Source organism: Tetranychus urticae, chromosome 3 (genome assembly GCF_039701765.1).
Source record: "Tetranychus urticae isolate SD_2017Ah chromosome 3, NJAU_TeUrti_SD_1.0, whole genome shotgun sequence".
Lineage (NCBI taxonomy): Eukaryota > Metazoa > Arthropoda > Arachnida > Trombidiformes > Tetranychidae > Tetranychus > Tetranychus urticae.
The window spans coordinates 23,290,559-23,309,991 of record NC_142960.1 but is presented as its reverse complement, the minus strand read 5'-3'; the positions used below and the strand labels follow the sequence as shown (position 1 = coordinate 23,309,991).

At 32.7% G+C, this 19,433-nt stretch overlaps 4 protein-coding genes across 6 annotated transcripts in view; 3 read left to right on the top strand and 1 right to left on the bottom strand.

The window, feature by feature from the left end:
- The window catches only part of LOC107365191 (sodium-dependent transporter bedraggled), a 53,450-nt gene extending 35,115 nt beyond the window's left edge, over positions 1 to 18,335 (bottom strand). For all 3 annotated transcript variants that reach the window (XM_089268811.1, XM_089268812.1, XM_089268813.1), the window contains exons 1-5: positions 18,194 to 18,335; positions 17,274 to 17,799; positions 14,659 to 14,790; positions 14,386 to 14,541; positions 13,149 to 13,715 (exon numbers count right to left, since the gene is read on the bottom strand). In XM_089268811.1, coding sequence (XP_089124937.1) covers positions 13,149 to 13,715; positions 14,386 to 14,541; positions 14,659 to 14,790; positions 17,274 to 17,709 — 1,291 coding nt within the window. In that variant the 5' untranslated portion in view covers positions 17,710 to 17,799; positions 18,194 to 18,335. The remainder of the gene's footprint in view (positions 1 to 13,148; positions 13,716 to 14,385; positions 14,542 to 14,658; positions 14,791 to 17,273; positions 17,800 to 18,193) is intronic.
- Positions 277 to 5,754, top strand: LOC107365190 (ATP-binding cassette sub-family C member 4-like). Its single transcript, XM_089268712.1, has 14 exons — positions 277 to 350; positions 545 to 655; positions 729 to 849; positions 1,530 to 1,693; positions 1,781 to 1,906; positions 1,971 to 2,220; positions 2,331 to 2,441; positions 2,522 to 2,611; positions 2,718 to 3,004; positions 3,061 to 3,147; positions 3,210 to 3,955; positions 4,026 to 4,105; positions 4,277 to 4,427; positions 4,512 to 5,754. The coding sequence occupies exons 1-14, from the start codon at positions 277 to 279 to the stop codon at positions 5,726 to 5,728; spliced, it is 3,615 nt and encodes a 1,204-aa protein (XP_089124838.1). The 3' UTR covers positions 5,729 to 5,754.
- Positions 6,675 to 7,574, top strand: LOC149093640 (ATP-binding cassette sub-family C member 4-like). Its single transcript, XM_089268711.1, has 3 exons — positions 6,675 to 6,943; positions 7,240 to 7,350; positions 7,421 to 7,574. The coding sequence occupies exons 1-3, from the start codon at positions 6,870 to 6,872 to the stop codon at positions 7,572 to 7,574; spliced, it is 339 nt and encodes a 112-aa protein (XP_089124837.1). The 5' UTR covers positions 6,675 to 6,869.
- On the top strand, positions 7,838 to 12,690 carry LOC107365186 (ATP-binding cassette sub-family C member 4). The gene is made up of 13 exons (XM_015932658.3): positions 7,838 to 8,053; positions 8,108 to 8,197; positions 8,260 to 8,423; positions 8,494 to 8,619; positions 8,929 to 9,178; positions 9,264 to 9,374; positions 9,456 to 9,545; positions 9,654 to 9,940; positions 9,997 to 10,083; positions 10,145 to 10,890; positions 10,954 to 11,033; positions 11,157 to 11,307; positions 11,379 to 12,690. Exons 1-13 carry the CDS (start codon positions 7,991 to 7,993, stop codon positions 12,596 to 12,598), a joined length of 3,465 nt encoding a protein of 1,154 aa, XP_015788144.2. The 5' UTR covers positions 7,838 to 7,990; the 3' UTR covers positions 12,599 to 12,690.
- Positions 18,336 to 19,433: the final 1,098 nt, after the last annotated feature.

The following is a 19,433-nucleotide window of genomic DNA, read 5'->3' as shown; positions in this document are numbered from 1 at the left end:
TGTTTAGTGCTAACTAGTTTTACTCAAATGGCCTTCACCATTTACATTGAGGCTCACTTAGCAATAGCAAAGCTATTCACCCAGAAGTGGTTGAAGTTTATCAAGATTCAAGATTGCTTTTAGATGTGAATTTGGATAAAGATCAAGATCTTTGGTGAAATATTTTTTGATTTTCACTCAAAGTGAATCTTGTGTGTTCAACGTGAACATCATTACCGATGTCAACTCAACTCATTTGTAATTTACTTCATTCGTGAAAACATTTGATGCACAGCAATGGAGCAACCGCAACTAATAACAAAACCATCTCGATATGATAAAGTCTCGTTCCTGTCAAAGATATCATTCTGGTGAGTATCGATACTCGTATCTTTAATAAACTTGTGATACATTGATTAAACATCGTCCATTCTTGGACGTTGAGAGTGTTTATCAAAGTTGAAAATAACAAAAGTTTTGTTCGATTTGAACCTGATAGTGTCTGCGGCCAAATTATTTATTCCAATACATGAAAGTTCTATTGTATTGTATAATTTTGTTTTAGGTGGAATGCACCCATATTAAGAATAGGATTGAGTCGTGAACCGACCAAAGATGATTTATACAAATGTCCGGAAGCTGATGAAGCGCTCAATGCAACAGTTCAATTTGAAAGGTTAGCTCATGGGATTCAAAATATTGAGTTTACTATTATTATAATATTTTACTTCCTTTTCTAATCCAAACAGAAACTGGGATCGAGAGATTAAAAATGGAAAGTTGAACAATAGAAAGCCAAGTTTGTTGAAAGCGATTGTTAGAACTTATGGAATCGAAACAATTTTATATGGAATCTTGCTGACCATTGATGTAAGTTGAATTTAAGTTTGAATGGATGTTGAGGAATAAGTTACACATGAAAATAATAAAGGATCCCTAAGAGATAATCGGAATGAATTAAAATTGAAAAAACTGCTTTTTACAGGTAAATTTAAAAATTCAGCGTCAAATGAATGATTTCGCTTTTTACACCTTTTATGATCCACCTTCATGATTGTGCAACTCGCCATGCAGCAACTTTTCTAATCTCCAATTCAAATCTATTGATTGTAGGATACATTGAATTTGGTTCAAGCTTTTCTTCTTGGATTCATAGTTCGGTACTTTTCTGACAAAAACTACAGTAATGTCACATGGAACCAATGCTTATACTGCTCGATCGGTCTAGTTCTAACTCTTCTTTCCTATGGAATCATTCGGCACAATGTTTTCATCTTGACTCAAAGACAAGGTCTAAGAATGAGGACTGCATTAACGAATGTAGTTTATAAAAAGGTATAGAATCACTTCTTCCAAAGTAACACTAAACTGATCGAATAACTTTTGCAGATATTGACTTTAAGTAAAGCGGCGACAACGAAAACTGATGTTGGGTACATTCTGAATATCGTCACGAATGATTTATCCAGATTCGATGAGGTAAAGTCATTCGAGAAAGTTACAATTTCTAACTGAAACTTAATTTATTTATTCTTTATATTTATGCACAGCTTATGTACACCATCATTTACCTCGCTTTAGGTCCACTGATGGGAATAGCTGTACTTATTTACATGATAAATGTTTTGGGACTCGCGAGTCTCGGTCTGGTCATTGTTTTAGTTTTTCTCATTCCTTATCAAGCAGTTACAGGAAAGTATTCAGACAAGTTCAGGTAAGTTTTTCGGTCAGAAAAAGAATCTTGAATTGAAGAAAGAAAGAATGAAGGGAACAATTATTGATATTCTGATTAATTTTTCAGAGCTCAAACAGCAAAGTTGACTGATAAAAGAATCAAATTAATGGAAGAAATGATTTCAGCAATTAGGATAATCAAAATGTTCACATGGGAAAAGTCATTTGCAGATATCATTTCAGAGATACGAAAGTGAGTATTCCGGCAAAATAATTCATACAAACTGATTTTATTATTCTCATTATTTTGATATTAGAAAGGAGATAAGTAAAATTCGAAATGCTGCATTCCTGAAACTGATGAACATTTCTGTACATGGATCTGCATCTCGAATCATGCTTTTTTCATGTTTATTGTTCCATGTTCTTCTGGGTCGACCTTTGACTCCTGAATTGGTCTTTATCACACTCTCTCTGTGTAATGCTTTACGAGTTCCGGTCACTTATCACATTGGAAATGCAACAGGATTACTCTTTGAAACTCTGGTCTCAGTGCGACGAACTCAGGTACAGCATGGAATTGAACAATTCTTTTTATCAATGACTTAACACATTCTAACACATTATCGCTAATATATGACTTGTTCTTCGAACAAAATCAAACACATGATTTACAGGAATTATTACTGCTTGAAACTCGTAAAACACAATTATTAACCAGAAGTGAAAATGAAAGTTTGAACAAAGGCTCAATATACGTCGATAAATTAAGTGCTAAGTGGGACAAGGTTTGTATTCCAGCTTTTAACGTCGAGACAACTTTTAATGTTAATTTTGAAACTAATTTCATTTTCTATTCATTAATTAGAATTCAGAAATAGTGAACTTGAAAAACCTTTCATTCAAATTAGAACCTGGAGAGTTACTGGTCATTATTGGAACTGTCGGTTCAGGAAAAGTAAGGATCAAACAGATAAATCATTCCATCAACGAATGAAATCATTCATTTCATATCATATTTTACTTTAATAATCTTTGCTCTGATCATAATCAATATTCAACAGACTTGCTTAGTTATGTCTCTTCTCGAGGAGATTGCTGTCATTTCTGGTTCATGTAAAGTCGTCGGTAGAAAAGCGTATTCGCCTCAAGAGTCTTGGACATTTGCTGGAACAATAAGACAAAATATTCTCTTTGGAAGAGAATATTCTCAATCAAAATATTCTAAAGTAATTGAAAGTTGTTCCCTGAAGAAAGATATTGAGTCATTTCCTTATGGTGAGAACACATTGGTTGGTGAAAAAGGTTATACTCTTAGTGGTGGACAAAAGGCTAGAGTTACTCTTGCAAGGTAAACCTATTTCAATGCTTCATCTATTCACTTATTAATATTTCATTTCCATTCAGAGCCGTTTATGAAGATGCTGATGTTTATATATTTGATGATCCTTTGAGTGCTGTTGATCCTGGAGTTGCTGAACACTTATTTGACAAGTAAATATTACTCAACTTTAAACTTAAAAAATACTAAAATGATGATCTCGATCTGAATGCAGATGCATTAATGTTTATTTGAAAGGAAAGACTCGTGTCTTAATTACACATCAACTCCAATTCATTCGTCGAGCAGATAAAATACTTATAATGAATGAAGGTGAATCAGTGGCTTTTGGAACTTTTGAACAACTAAATAATGTTGGAATTGATTTTATAAAGTTTTTGAAAGAATCGAATGATAGTGAAACAGAAAATCAAAAAGCAGAAGAAATGTTGTCCATCGATGAACTATATTCTGATGAAACAACTAAACAGAAACCAAAGATTCTCAATCCACTGAAAGTTACAAATGAAGTCGAAGTAGCAAAAATAATCGAAGAACAATTGGAATCTCGCGAAGAAAAAGTAACTCTTGGTTCACTTGGAAGTCGAGTCTATTTGGATTACTTCAGAGCTGGTGGAAACTTAATATTCATAACAATCTTCATAATAATGACTTTCCTCTCACAAGGAATAATTAACTTCACTGATTGGTGGATATCGAAGTGGTCCGATGATTCACTTGAGTTATCACAAAGTTATAATGAAACAACAGCAAACAGTGATTTTGCAACTTATTCAAGACCATTCATTACGAGAAATGCATACATTTATCTCGGTCTAATGCTTAGTCTGTTGGTGTCAATATGCATCAGACTCGATATGAACTATCGTCTTTGCTTGAAATCCTCCCAAACTCTACATAATCGAATATTCGCTCGATTATTAAGAGCGCGACTGGAATTCTTTGAAACTAATCCTGTTGGTAAGTTTCCGAAATCGCCAATAACAATTGCTGAAACTTAAACAAAACTATTATCCCTATCAAACTGAAGGTCGCATCCTGAATCGATTTACTCGTGATATGGGAATCATTGATAACACAATAACCAACAATTTAGTTTTCATGAATTTGGTAAGTTGAGATAAACCATTGTACTTGTTCGTATTGTGAAATGTTAATTTCCAGCAATTTAAAAATATGAAACTTAGATGATTATATTTCATGGCGTAAAGTCAGATCAAATTATGATACATGCATTGTAATGTTTTCTTAAAATATTTTCCACTCTAAATTTTCTTATAGGATCTAATTCAAATTGTTGGAGTAATCATAATCACTGGAGTTTTTCTTCCAATCACAATTGTTGTAGCTATACCAATCATGGTTCTAATGTGGTTCGTAAGAAGAGTTTATCTACAAACTGTTCGTTTCATTGTTAGACTTGAAGCTCAGAGTAAGACAACTTGTTATTATTATAATACTTGTTATAATACTAGTAGAATATGAATATTAATTCAATTATGTTTTCTTTTAACAGCAAGATCTCCTATTTATACACAAATTGCAACGACTTATGAAGGACTGATGACAATAAGAGCCTTTCAGTATGAAGCGAAATTCATTAAGCAATTATATCATCTCATCGATGACAACAATTCCTGTAAATTTATAAATTTTGGTGTTAGTCGATTGATTGGAATGATACTTGATCTATCAATTGAATTATTGCTGGCCGCGATGCTGATAACAATTCTTGTATTTCCTGACAAATTTCCAGGTGGTGAGGTCGGTTTTATTATATCGACTCTTCTTTCAGTTTTCGGATCCCTGCAGTATGGGATACGACTAACAGCCGAATTTGAAACAAACATGATTTCTGTGGAAAGAGTTTTGGAATATAATAGACTCCCGATGGAGCCTTCATGGGATACGATAAAAGATGGTTTATTACCAAAGAGTTGGCCTAATTTGGGTGACATTGGTTTTAAAGATGTTTATCTAACTTATCCTGGTTCCATTAAACCTGTTCTCAAGAACTTGAACTTTACTGTTGCCAGTGGTGAGAAGATTGGAATTGTTGGTCGAACTGGAGCTGGAAAAAGTTCATTGATATCAGTATTATTTAGATTAACAGAGTTCGATGGAAGTGTCATCATCGATGGAATAGATATCAAACAACTTGGACTTCATGATTTACGAAACAAGATATCGATAATTCCACAAGATCCAATTCTCTTCACTGGAACAATTCGATCCAATCTCGATCCTTTAACCGAATATTCAGATGACTTCATCTGGTCGACCTTAAGAACGGTCAACTTGGCTCGAACCATCGAGTGCATGCCTGGTGGACTGGATGCTATTGTTACTCAAGGAGGATCCAATTTAAGTTTAGGTCAACGACAATTGCTCTGTTTAATTCGAGCTTTACTTCAACGAAATAAAATTATGATTCTTGATGAAGCAACATCCAATATGGATCATCAAACAGACACTTTAATTCAAGAAACAATCAGAGCAGAGTTCAAGGATTGTACTGTTCTTACAGTTGCTCATAGACTCAATACGATTATTGATATGGATAAGATTCTCTTGATTGATGCTGGACAAGTGCTTGAATATGGAGAACCTTATCTACTCTTGAAACAAGAAACTGGACATTTCAAGTCATTGGTTTCAAAAACTGGATCTTCATATTCAAATATGCTATTCAAAGCTGCTCAAAAATCATATTTCATTAAACATTCAAACTAATAAACTTTCACAATATTCATTTATAATTTTTATAAAACTTTTTACAATTTTCATCAATGTAATTATGGGATTTCTTATGTTCTGTTGTGCATTCAGCTTCAATTTAGTATTGACAGTTGTCAAATTTTAATTATGATGAGTTGCTTTCAACTGATTAAATCAAAGTTCTTGAAAATGCAAATTCAATGCAATTACAATGGAATCGTAAGATAACCCAAGAATTTATGTGTTGACACTGGCAAAGACTTTCAATAGAAACTCAGTTAGTCTATCGAGTTGACCTACATTTAGCCCAGATCTCAACCCTGTTGCAAATCTCAAATCTAATCTTTCTATCTCTTACCTGTTGCGAAGAAAGTTCAGTCTAAAAAAGCCAGAACTCGATTGGGTAACAAACATTTGATGAAAAGGTCATAAAAATAGATTATTTACGGTTCTTTCAACACTTGTATCACTCATTTATCACTCCATTTAAAAATCTTTGTTTTTTTATACTTTTGTCCTCTGCTGTACATCTACCAGTTACGACTACAGTTAGAGTTAAAGCCTAATGGACACAAAGATTAGATTACCATTTATTTAATCACGTAAGCAAACAGTTTAATGAATGAATTAAGGGCAAATCTCGCGTACCTGTAGATTGTAAAGACAAGTAATAAAGCTTTGTTTCCAATATTCACTGCAATAATGAAATAAAAAGATTTTAGATTTTAAAGATAAATTCATTTAAATTGATGTTTTATGAAACCACCAATGGAGTAGAGTTTTATTCATTAACCACCAAGTAAGCAGCGAAATTCAATATCAAGTTATCTTCATTGTAATCGTAATTGCCCTAATTATGTTCTGTTTAGCAGTAATTAGTCTTGTTCAAATGGCTTTCACCATTTACATTGAGACTGATTACCAATTCACCAGTAAAATCATTCACACAGAAGTGGTTAATGTTTATCAAGATTAAAGATGATGACTTTGAGATGGGAATTTGGATAAAGATCAAGATCATTGTTGAAATATTTTTTGATTTTCACTCAAAGTGAATCTTGTGCTCTAATGTATACATAACATCATAACCGATGTCGACTCAACTCATTTGTAACAATAGTTTACTTCATTTGTGAACACATTTTCATGCACAGCAATGGAGCAACCGCAACTAATAACAAAACCATGTCGATATGAGCAGGTCTCGTTCCTGTCTAGGCTAACCTTCTGGTGAGTATCACTTGTTTCACAATTTTGCTCTGAAAGAAGTAAGTAATTTGAATCTCGACCGTTTTGTCGGTAAAACTGAAAGTTTATAAGATTCGAATCAATTGTAATTGCTGAACAATAGCATTAGTTTTGCCCGAATCAAACCATTTCAATGTTTACTGAGCAAAACAACCCAGATAATTTGAAGCTTGCCAAGTTCATTTGAACTAAGCTTAAACTAAACTCTGGCTAATTTTGATCTTAACCTCTAACAAAACTCATGCACAGACTCTGATCAAAATCAAACTCTTTTTCAGGTGGAACGCAACTACATTGAGAATAGGGTTGAATCGTGAACCGACCAAAGATGATTTATACAAATGCCCAGAAGAGGACGAAGGGTACAAGTCTACAGTTCAATTTGAAAGGTTAACTTTTGGAATCGATTTAAATGTTGATTTCATCATTAACTTTGTTTTTTTTCTTGACTACGAACAGAAACTGGGATCGAGAGATAAAAGATGGAAAATTAAACAAAAGAAAACCAAGTTTGTTGAAGGCGCTCATCAAAACGTATGGAATAGAAACAATTATTTATGGAATTTTCTTGTCGATCGATGTAAGTTTAACTCAATTCCAATCAAAACTTTAACTACTAGCAACTGGAAGACCAAGTAAAGTAGCAAAAGTCAACTAATAGAAACAAGAAAAAAGTAAATAAATATCAATGAAGTACTTTTTACAAGTGATCCGGATACTGATTACTTTCAAGCATTTCTTTAGTTCATAGACTCTCAATGAACAATCACATTTAGGACAGAGTTTTTTGCAAACTTTACAAAATTGAAACTCATCATGTGAAATAAAATGAAAATAACTTTCTAACCTTCTATTTACATCTGATTGCAGGATACATTGAATTTGGTTCAAACCTTTCTTCTTGGATCAATAGTTCGCTACTTTTCTACCAACAACTACAGTAATGTCACATGGAATGAGTGCTTGTACTGTTCGATTGGTCTAGTATTGTCTCTATTCTTATACGGGTTCATTCGTCACCAAATTATTATGCGGACTCAGAGACAGGGTCTAAGAATAAGAACTGCGTTAACGGCTGTAGTTTACAAAAAGGTATAGAATCACTTCTTCCAAAGTAACACTGAATTGATTGATTGACTTTTGCAGATATTGACTTTGAGTAAAGCGGCGACAACGAAAACTGATGTTGGGTACATTCTCAATATCGTCACGAATGATTTATCCAGATTCGATGAGGTAAAGAAATACATTCAGTTGATACAGAAATTTGATTCATTTTTTCAATCTTTTACTCGCAGCTCATGTTCTCGATCATTTACATCGTACTAGGTCCATTGATGGGAATAGCTGTACTCATTTACATGATAAATATTTTGGGACTCGCGAGTCTCGGTTTAGTCATTGTTTTGGTTTTTCTCATTCCTTATCAGGCGATCACAGCAAAATATTCAGACAAGTTTAGGTAATTTTTGTGATGACAAAAATATCTGAAGAAAACAATTATTTTATTTTGATAAACTTTTTCAACTCAGAGCTCAAACAGCAAAGTTGACTGATAAAAGAATCAAATTAATGGAAGAAATGATTTCAGCAATTAGGATAATCAAAATGTTCACATGGGAAAAGTCATTTGCTGATATCATTTCAGAGATACGAAAGTAAGTACAGTAAAATTACACTTAACCGATATTTTTGGAGATACTCCATCTATTGGAATAATTAATACTTTTTTCTTATAATTCTCTTTCTTTCTCTTTCTCACTTTTAATTTTAATTTTGTCCAATCAGAAAGACTCACAGAAAAGGACAAAAAGAAAGAGAAAAACTATTAAACAAAGAAAAAAGTATTAATTATTCCAATAGATGGAGTATCTCCAAAAATATCGGTTAAGTGTAATTTTACTGTAATTTGATATAATCATTGATTCAAACGCATCTTATTGACTTTCATTTTTGCTTTATAATAGAACAGAAATGAGTAAAATTCGAAACGCAGCATTCCTTAAATTGCTGAACATTTCTGTTCATGCATCAGCACCTCGGATCATGGTTTTCGCTTGTTTGCTGTTCCATGTTCTTCTGGGTCGACCCTTGGATCCCGAATTGGCATTCATCACACTATCTTTATGCAATGCCTTAAGACTTCCTGTTACTTATCACATTGGAAATGCAACAGGATTACTCTTCGAAACTCTGGTCTCAGTGAGAAGAACTCAGGTACAGGATGGACTTGAACAATTCTTTTACTAGTGACTTAACCAATTCTGCGTTCTTCGAACGTAATCAAACACATGATTTACAGGAACTATTACTGCTTGAAACTCGTAAAACACAATCATTAACCAGAAGTGAAAATGAAAGTTTGAATAAAGGCTCAATATACGTTGATAAATTAAGTGCTAAGTGGGACAAGGTTTGTATTCCAGCTTTTAACGTCGAGACAACTTTTAATGTTAATATTTAAAACTAATTTCATTTTCTATTCATTAATTAGAATTCAGAAATAGTGAACTTGAAAAACCTTTCATTCAAACTAGAACCTGGAGAGTTACTGGTCATTATTGGGACGGTTGGTTCAGGAAAAGTAAGGATAAACTTAGACTTATTTATTGTGAAAAGCTGATTTCGTTGTTAAAGTTGAGGACTAAAAGAATGTTTAATTGCAAATTAACATTCTAACTTCATTCAACAGACTTGTTTAGTTATGTCTTTGCTCGAGGAGATTGCTGTAGTTTCTGGTTCGTGTAAAGTCGTCGGAAGAAAAGCATATTCACCACAAGAGTCTTGGACATTTGCTGGAACAATAAGACAAAATATTCTCTTTGGAAGAGAATATTCTCAATCAAAATATTCTAAAGTAATTGAAAGTTGTTCCCTGAAAAAAGATATTGAATCATTTCCTTATGGTGAGAACACATTGGTTGGTGAAAAAGGTTATACTCTTAGTGGTGGACAAAAGGCTAGAGTTACTCTTGCAAGGTAAATTTATTTCAATGCTTCATCTATTCACTTATTAATTGTTTGTTTCTGTTTAGAGCCGTTTATGAAGATGCTGATGTTTATATATTTGATGATCCTTTAAGTGCTGTTGATCCTGGAGTTGCTGAACACTTATTTGACAAGTAAATATCTTTCAACTTTAAACACAAAAATACTAAAATAATGATTTCGATCTGATTGCAGATGCATTAATGGTTATTTGAAAGGAAAGACTCGAGTCTTAATTACACATCAACTCCAATTCATTCGTCGAGCAGATAAAATACTAATCATGAATGAAGGTGAATCAGTGGCTTTTGGAACCTTCGAACAACTAAATAATGTTGGAATTGATTTTATAAAGTTTTTAAAAGAATCGAATGATAGTGAAACAGAAAATCAAAAACAAGAAGAAATGTTGTCAATAGACGAATTGTATTCTGATGAAGCAACTAAACAGAAACCAAAGATCCTCAACCCACTCAAAGTTACAAATGAAGTCGAAGTAGCAAAAATAATCGAAGAACAATTGGAATCTCGCGAAGAAAAAGTAACTCTTGGTTCACTTGGAAGTCGAGTCTATTTGGATTACTTCAGAGCTGGTGGAAACTTAATATTCATAACAATCTTCATAATAATGACTTTCCTCTCACAAGGAATAATTAACTTCACTGATTGGTGGATATCGAAGTGGTCCGATGATTCACTTGAGTTATCACAAAGTTATAATGAAACAACAGCAAACAGTGATTTTGCAACTTATTCAAGACCATTCATTACGAGAAATGCTTATATTTATCTTGGACTAATGGTTAGTTTGTTAGCGTCAGTGTTCATAAGACTAGGAATGAACTACCGAATCTGTTTAAAATCATCAGAAACTTTACACAACCGCATATTTGCTAGACTACTGAAAACTCCTTTAGCCTTTTTCGAAACCAATCCTGTTGGTGAGTGACTATTTTTTCTTGAACTTAACTCGAAGCACTAATTCGACTGTTCAAACTTTTCAGGTCGTATATTGAATCGATTCACTCGTGATATGGGAATTATTGACGTCACAATAGCCAACAATCTAGTTTTCATGAACTTGGTAAGTTACATTCATATCAAGTAGTATAAACTTTAGGAGTTATCAATTCATCTTTTTGGATAATTTCTGCGATTTCAACCTTTTATCTGAACATAATAATTATTATATAAATTTTTCTTGCAGAATCTTCTACAAATTGTTGGAGTAATTATAATCACTGGAATTGTTCTTCCAATCATCATCATTGTAGCTGTATTAGTTGTATGTCTAATGTGGTTCGTTAGACGAGTCTACCTACAAACAGCTCGATTCATTGTTAGACTTGAAGCTCAAAGTAAGATAACTCGGCAATGTTCAAATGCTATGGAAAAGATTATTTGATCGAAATTTGTTTTCTTTCGACAGCAAGATCTCCAATTTATACACAAATCGCAACCACTTATGAAGGATTGACTACAATAAGAGCCTTTCAATATGAAGCTAAATTCATTAAGCAGCTATACCGTCTAATAGATGACAACAATTCATGCAAATTCATGTACTTCGGTGTTAGTCGTTTGATTGGAATGACACTTGATTTATCGATGATAACCTTATTAGCAACGATGTTGATATCAGTTCTTTCATTTCCTGAAAAATTTCCGGGTGGAGAAGTTGGTCTTGTTATATCGACACTTCTTTCAGTTTTCGGATCCCTGCAGTATGGGATACGACTAACAGCCGAATTTGAGACAAACATGATTTCTGTGGAAAGAGTTTTGGAATACGGAAGACTTCCATTGGAACCTTCATGGGATACGATAAAAGCTGGCTTATTACCAAAGACTTGGCCTAATTTAGCTGACATGGAATTCAAAAATGTTTATCTAACTTATCCTGGTTCCATTAAACCTGTTCTCAAGAACTTGAACTTTACTGTTTCCAGTGGTGAGAAGATTGGAATTGTTGGTCGAACTGGAGCTGGTAAAAGTTCGTTGATATCAGTATTATTCAGATTAACAGAGTTCGATGGAAGTGTCATTATCGATGGAATCGATATCAAACAACTTGGACTTCATGATTTACGAAACAAGATATCGATTATTCCTCAAGATCCAATTCTCTTCACTGGAACAATTCGATCCAATCTCGATCCTTTAACCGAATATTCAGATGACTTCATCTGGTCGACCCTAAAGACCGTAAACTTGGCTCGAACCATCGAGTGCATGCCTGGTGGACTGGATGCTATTGTTACTCAAGGAGGATCCAATTTAAGTTTAGGTCAACGACAATTGCTCTGTTTAATTCGAGCTTTACTTCAACGAAATAAAATTATGATTCTTGATGAAGCAACATCCAATATGGATCATCAAACAGACACTTTAATTCAAGAAACAATCAGAGCAGAGTTCAAGGATTGTACTGTTCTTACAGTTGCTCATAGACTCAATACGATTATTGATATGGATAAGATTCTCTTGATTGATGCTGGACAAGTGCTTGAATATGGAGAACCTTATCTACTCTTGAAACAAGAAACTGGACATTTCAAGTCATTGGTTTCGAAAACTGGAACTTCATATTCAAATATGCTATACAAGATAGCTGAGAAATCATACTTCATGAAACATCCTAAGGAATAATTCATAAAACAATTTACACACAAGAAATTATAAATATTCAAAACATAACAAAAGATACGAAAAATTTAATAAAAATTGTAATAAATTTGTTACAACGATTTTATTCCGAATTGTTCGTTAGAGTCGATCCTGTTGTGTGACTCAAACGATAATCTTCAAAGTATAAAAGATTCAAACGTTAATAGGTATCTATTTCATGCTCAGTGATCAAAAACGATCAATTTCTTTGATCAAAAATGTTCATTGGTTTTATATAATCTTTAATAATGTCAAATGACAAAAAACGAGATTTACTTAAAGATGAAATCTTTTGGCGCTTTTTGCTAAGTTCAGATTTTGAATATTCTTCCATTACTCTATCATAGCAAATAAGTGTTTAGGTTTAGCAATTAGACAATCATTGAACAATTCAATTTCATGTTTCATGAGTTTTACGATTAATAAAATTACTTTCATTTCGAGTGAACCGACAAGTTGAACTCGTTTGTTAATTGAAAGGTAATTGAAACAATTGAATACAATTGAAGCTGAATAAAGAATGGAAACTTACCGAAAGACGAAAAAGTATATTCCAGTTTTGATGAAGTAATTATGTGCATACAAGAAGCGAGGAAGAAACTTGAAGAAACCAGAAGTGTAATGGTTACAAGGAAAAGGACGGAACAGTGTTTAATGAGGGAAACACCGGGTCGAGATGAAGCATAAATTGTTTGGATTATGGAACCAAAGAGAATCCAGACAATGAACGATTCTCTCGCAGCAAGATACCATGAAGTTGAATCTCCTAGAAAAGCTTTAGAACTGTCGGTTAGAACAAAAAGCGAACTAATTCCAGCCCCAAACTCTTCAACAAATCGTATAATAGTAAAGGTAAACATGATGAAAGGAAAAGTTCCAAAGAAGATGATCATTCTCGATGAATGATGAATACCACGGAAGAGCAGAACAAATATCAGAATCCAAATCAAGGCGAGATTCAGAATAATATTGAGCTTGGCGTAGGCAGAGAAACGACCATTATCTTGTTGACCTAAAACAGTGTTGTGATAATAGCCAGATACTGACCAGCCAAGATAGTCGTTTGCATAAGTTGAACTATTCCATGCTTTAAAGCACCCTGAGTTGGAAAAGAAAAAATTAAAACAATTGAAATTTCCAACAAATGGTTCAATCAATATTTAGAGTTTTCATTTTCATCGAAATTAAATTTTCAAAAATTCTTTTCCCAATCATTTTCCAATCTTCCATGAATGGTCAATCTCAAGAGACTCTCACAATTGAAATGCTCTGATTTAGAAGTTTCTTTTGATTATTCAATTATTCCAATTTTACCGCTTCTGACAGGTAAAAAGGTTACTTTGAATAAGAGAACTTTTTTCCCCTAAAATGTTGAGAATCTTTTGCGTGTCCAAATCAATGGTCCAGTTGATTTAAGAAGATTAAAGAAGCGTCTAAACAAAACGTGTTCAAATTGAATAACAATCAAACTCGTTTTTTATTGGCTCAACAACAATTTCTGTTGTTCACTTTTACCCACTTTTTTCGTCTCTTTTCATTGTCTCTATTTGTCAGGTAAAAAAGTTTCGCCAAGGTTGGTTTCAATCTTAAATCTTTTTTCTCTCTTTTACCTGACCTAAACAGGATTTTTATGGTTTTAACCGAATCGTTAGTTTACAGCAAATTAAACAAATGGTTAACATTCAGTGTAACGATGTTCACTGTTGGGTAAACCAACAAAACGATAAAATGGAGCATTTGGTGACTTTACATTTCGACTTGATACTTACTCTCACCGTTGAACCTTCTGTTGCAATAAGTCCATTTATATGCCGAATCTCTGGTTGTTAGGAATGAATCTCTCAGGTAAACGAGTAACCATGAAATTGGAATAACACTGTAAATTGAAATGATTGTATAACAAAACAGAAAGGCTACACCAATTCCTGAAACGAAAGTCAATTTTCAAATAATCGATTAAATGAGAGAACAAAAAAATGAACATTTAAGCAGGTTAAAGCAATTGTCCTTAACATGGAAAAGTTAATTAGCAAATGATTTACCTTTAAAGATTGGTGATATAAACCACATATCAAGGTAACCCGAGCCAAGATATTGACCAAGGACCATAAGAAAGAGTAAAAAAGGAAGACCAAAAATAATACTAATGAAGGTAAATTCAATTAAAAATGGACCTGAAACGAGAAGAAAATGTTAGGTAATTGTTGTTAACAAATCAAGGAAATCGATTTACTGATAATCATTATCAACTTCAATAAATCATGATTCGATTTTGTCGTCATTTTTCAAAACGAAAAGTTAATTGTTGCACCAAAATTGGATGTTATTTTAATAATATTTTCAAGCTAATCCGAGATTGACTTATGAAAAGATTATCTGAATGATCAAATCATGAATTGTTTCAAACTTTTCAAAATCTTTTTTCTCTTTTTGGAAATGAATATTGATTCTGAATTTGTTTGTGCTCTTGAAGGATCTAAAAATCAAAAATTGAAGTCAAAGTCAATTCAATTTCATATTCAAAGTTGAATTATTGTTACAAATTGAGTTCGTGTGGTTAACGTCATGAAGCGCTTTTAAAGGTTAATCATATTTCGAGCAACTCGTCTCATGAAAGTCGAATATCGAAACCACTTTTATCACTCAATTCATAACAAATTATAATGTTATCTTTGCTTCTGATTTTTACTGAAACGTAAACGCTTTGAGTTCATGTTGCACATGAGGAAATTCATGAGTAAACACAGTGAATTACAGTCAAACTGTTTCATGTCCAGTTGAGTTACTTTCACTTGAAACTTTGACAAACTTTCACACAACTTAACCTGACCAATGAAAGCAAAAGAACTGGAAAATTAGAGAAATGTTAATCATGATAAAAGGGCAACTAAACAGGTCACTTGAAATGGTCATTTAACATTTAAAGTTGAACAATACAAATGTGCCAATAAAATCATCCAATATTGTATCCAAGATTATATCAACCATGAAACATGAAAAGACAATGAATAATTGGAAATCAAGTTTGAATAAATGATAATTGATTTAAATCTAATTGATAGACAACTAAATGGAAAACAAAAGTCTCTCATGAAAAGTAAACAAGTTTCAATATAATTGAGGAAGTTTGAGTGACAAAATAAAGCGAAAGTAAATAAGCTTGAAAATAACCCAAATAATTGTGAAAAGGTAATAAGGTAACAATAATTGGAAAAGTTGGTAGAAATTCATTGACTAGAAAAGAAAAGGTTCAATTGATGAAAAATAGTTAACTTTCCTTCAATCCTGAGTAGAAAATATTGAAAATGAAAATTGTTGAATAATCTGAAAATGCTTCAAGCAATTGATTGTTACATCATGACAAAGTATCGATTTAGAGATGATCAATTCCTGCAGATGATCAAAGAAGGTAAAAGGAAGGAAAGTTTAATGTAATAATTAGAAATGCTTTTATCATGATAACCTTGATCTAAAGGAATGAAGAATTTTAAAAAAGAGAAAATGATGAAAAAGGAAAATGCGAAATCAGTTGAAATACTGATTGGAAAAGTACCAAGAGCAATTAGTTCAATTGATTTGTAGAGATGAAGAGATAATTGTTTTTAGACGAAACTGAAAAATTGAAAATTTCTCAGAAAATGAAAGAAAATGAAAATTTATTTTCTCGTGTTTATCATAATTGAAGGCAAATTGGTCTCAACTGTGGTGACACATTTTCCCATCATGACTTGATCAATTCCATCATCGGTTTGATCAGAAATCATCTTTTCTCTCTCTCTTCATTTAGACTATTTTCAGGTGGAAAAAGGTGTAACAATGAGCTTTTGTTTTCCATTCAATGTTGGCTAACATCCAATGTTGCTTCCAATCAGTCAATCAATTAGTTTCATCCATTTCATTACTTCATATTCATCTTAACCGGAAAACCTTTTTTCAACCATTAAACTGGTAAACCTGGTTTTGTTTCAAAATTTGATTAACTTCAAGATTGTCACTAAATCTGTTTACCTTTTCCTTTCATCTTATCTTTTCATTGAAAAAGCGTTTATTGTTTTCAGATTAGTCAAGAGTGATAATTGTTCATCTCTTTACCACTTTCTTATCAAAGTTATCTGCAATCACACCCATGAGTACAGTTTAGGTGACCTTTCAGCAACAGCAAAAGTATAACAAAATGTTTGAAAGGCGTTGATATGTTGAAATGGTGCAACATTTCCGGTCAGACTATTCATTTTTCCCATTATCATTCAGATCAATTTCACTTTTCATATCAATGTTTAAACGCTGAGTTGTGCTGTTTAACAATCAACTGAAACAATTTTGATTGATGAATGAAATTGGTAATTATCATTACATTCAAATGTTGATCATTGTTTCAATGAATGGGAAAAAGACTCGACTTTTGGGCAACAATTAACCTACCAAGTAAGCACGATCATTTTACGATGATTAGTCAGTAATAAAGGGAGAAAAGACAAAAAAAAGATTAATCAAGGTCGTCAATAGTTAATAAGTTGTATTTTGGGTTTTGATTGAAAAGAGTGAAAAGTTGAGCGATAATGATTATTCTGTAAGTTACTTTCAAATGGCTAATTTAACTGCAACTGCTTTAAATTAGCTATTATTTGATTGGTGAGGTTAAGTTTCGTTTGGTTACCTTTAAGGAAATAAGTCAATATTGAGAAACGACAAATTGTATAAAAATTAGCACAACACAAAAGCGATGCAAAAAAAGGTGATAATCCGTTTGGCCATAATCCTTTGAGGGTTCGCCTTGTGTTGGACCCGATCAAGGGTTGCCTTAAAATGGTTCCTTGAGGTTGATCATTATGGCTCATTGGCGGTGTTGTTACATTTGTTGTCATGTTACTTTCACTAATAAACCCAGGGTTGATCCCATTATTATTATTACATTCAACATGATTAACATGGTTACTCATCAATTGTGGTTGTTGCTCATTTGAGCGATTCACTTCATTTTGATTATCATTAACGGTTGTCACTGTAGATAATGATGTTGAAGATGTTGTTGTGGAAGATGATTGTGATTGTTGATTAGGTTGATGAACAATATGGTTAACAGTTGATCCCATTTTAGAGTTGAGGTGATCATTAAAAAACAATGAAAATCACAAATTAAACACTTTATTCCTAGAGCTTTAATCCAATGTTGACCAGAATTACTAACAAAAGTGAAGCCGAAAATTTTAACCAGAAAAAAAAGCAAACTTGAAGCAAAGAGTATAACAAGAGAGCTCATTTAATGTAAAATCACTTTTGCCAATAAATAGTTGAAAAAGTCACCACAAGATGGCGCTGAAAGAAGAAATCAAATGTTTTTCAATGTAATAATATAGCGAACAGAGCCATGCAGCGGTGATGTGCCAGAACTAAAATTCATCTCAACATATATTTTATATGTTAATCTTTGTGCCAGAGGCATCTTGTGGTGACTTTTTTAACTTTTTTGTGATGCCAATTTCCCCATACAAGTGAACCCTCTTCTTACTCTTTGACTTGAAGATTAAATTTCACAAGTTAACCATTGGTTGGTTTCACCTAAACACATTGACTCACCAGGTTAACCAAATGGGTTAATCACATAAACCAGGCACTTATCAAAATAAATAAGACTCGATGAAAGACTCAGTGTGGCACAAAAGTCTGGTTGAAGGAAAAATGCGGTAAAAAGTAAAATTGTCTGTTAAACCAAAAAGCAACCAGATTCTCGATTTAATAGAAAAGGCCAAAAAAGCTGAGAGAAAAAACGTTTCCAATTAAAAGCACAAACAGAGTCAATTGATTAGTGTTAACAAATTAAAGATGGTTAAAAGAGAAAACAAAAAAACGTTGATTATAACGTTGGAATGAAGTGGCAAAAAAAACGAAAGTTAACCAAATCAAATTAACAACTAACCAACAGTCCGGTTCAAACCATAACAAAGCTGAAAAACGGTTAACCAGAAAAGATTGAAACAGGCTCCATCTATCTGTATAAAAACAAGTAGAAATGAGCAACAATGGAAAAGCTGAAAATTGAAAGATTTGAAGAGAAACCAGTTTGACGAGTAATTATTAACTTTCATTTTCAATTCAACTTTACTATTAGCTAATCCATTTCAACATTTCATGGTAAATATAATAATGATTATAAAAAGATTTTTGAAGAATAAAGAGAAAAAAAAGTTTTCGAAACAAGGTCAATCCAATACTATCCGTAATAACCAAATAAATACATTGTCAGGGTAATACAAGTTAATGAAAAATCCAGGCCAACAACTGGTTATCCTTGTCTTTCCCTGTTTTCAGAGTAAAACATTGAAGAAAACTTGATTTCAAGAAAATCTTTTTTACTAATCAAACATTCACCTGTGTTGATAATTCAAATCACAAGTTGCTTTCGAACCTTTTTCAATTCTTTTTTTCAATTCTTTTTCAATTTTCTTCATTTTAGGTTTGGTTATTGATTACTGACCAAACCCGATTGCCATCATTTCCGGTATCAACTTCATCTATTGAACAACAAAGTTTACGGTCAACTTTTTGACCTTAACTCAGGAACATCAATTTTGCTGATTGATTCAACCTTTTGTAAGATTAACATTCAATTGCTTCTCCCATTTCCCTTACAAATCAATTTCCAAACATTTAATTATTCATTACTCAACCTTTCGCCTCAACGATTGATCGGCTTTAACGGTCATTCCTCATGACTCTGAATTGGATTTCATTGAAAAAACCAGAACAAAAGCACAAGAATAATTGGGCGAATAAATGGTTCAGGTTTTGTTTTTTTTGTTGAAAAATCGAGAAAAGT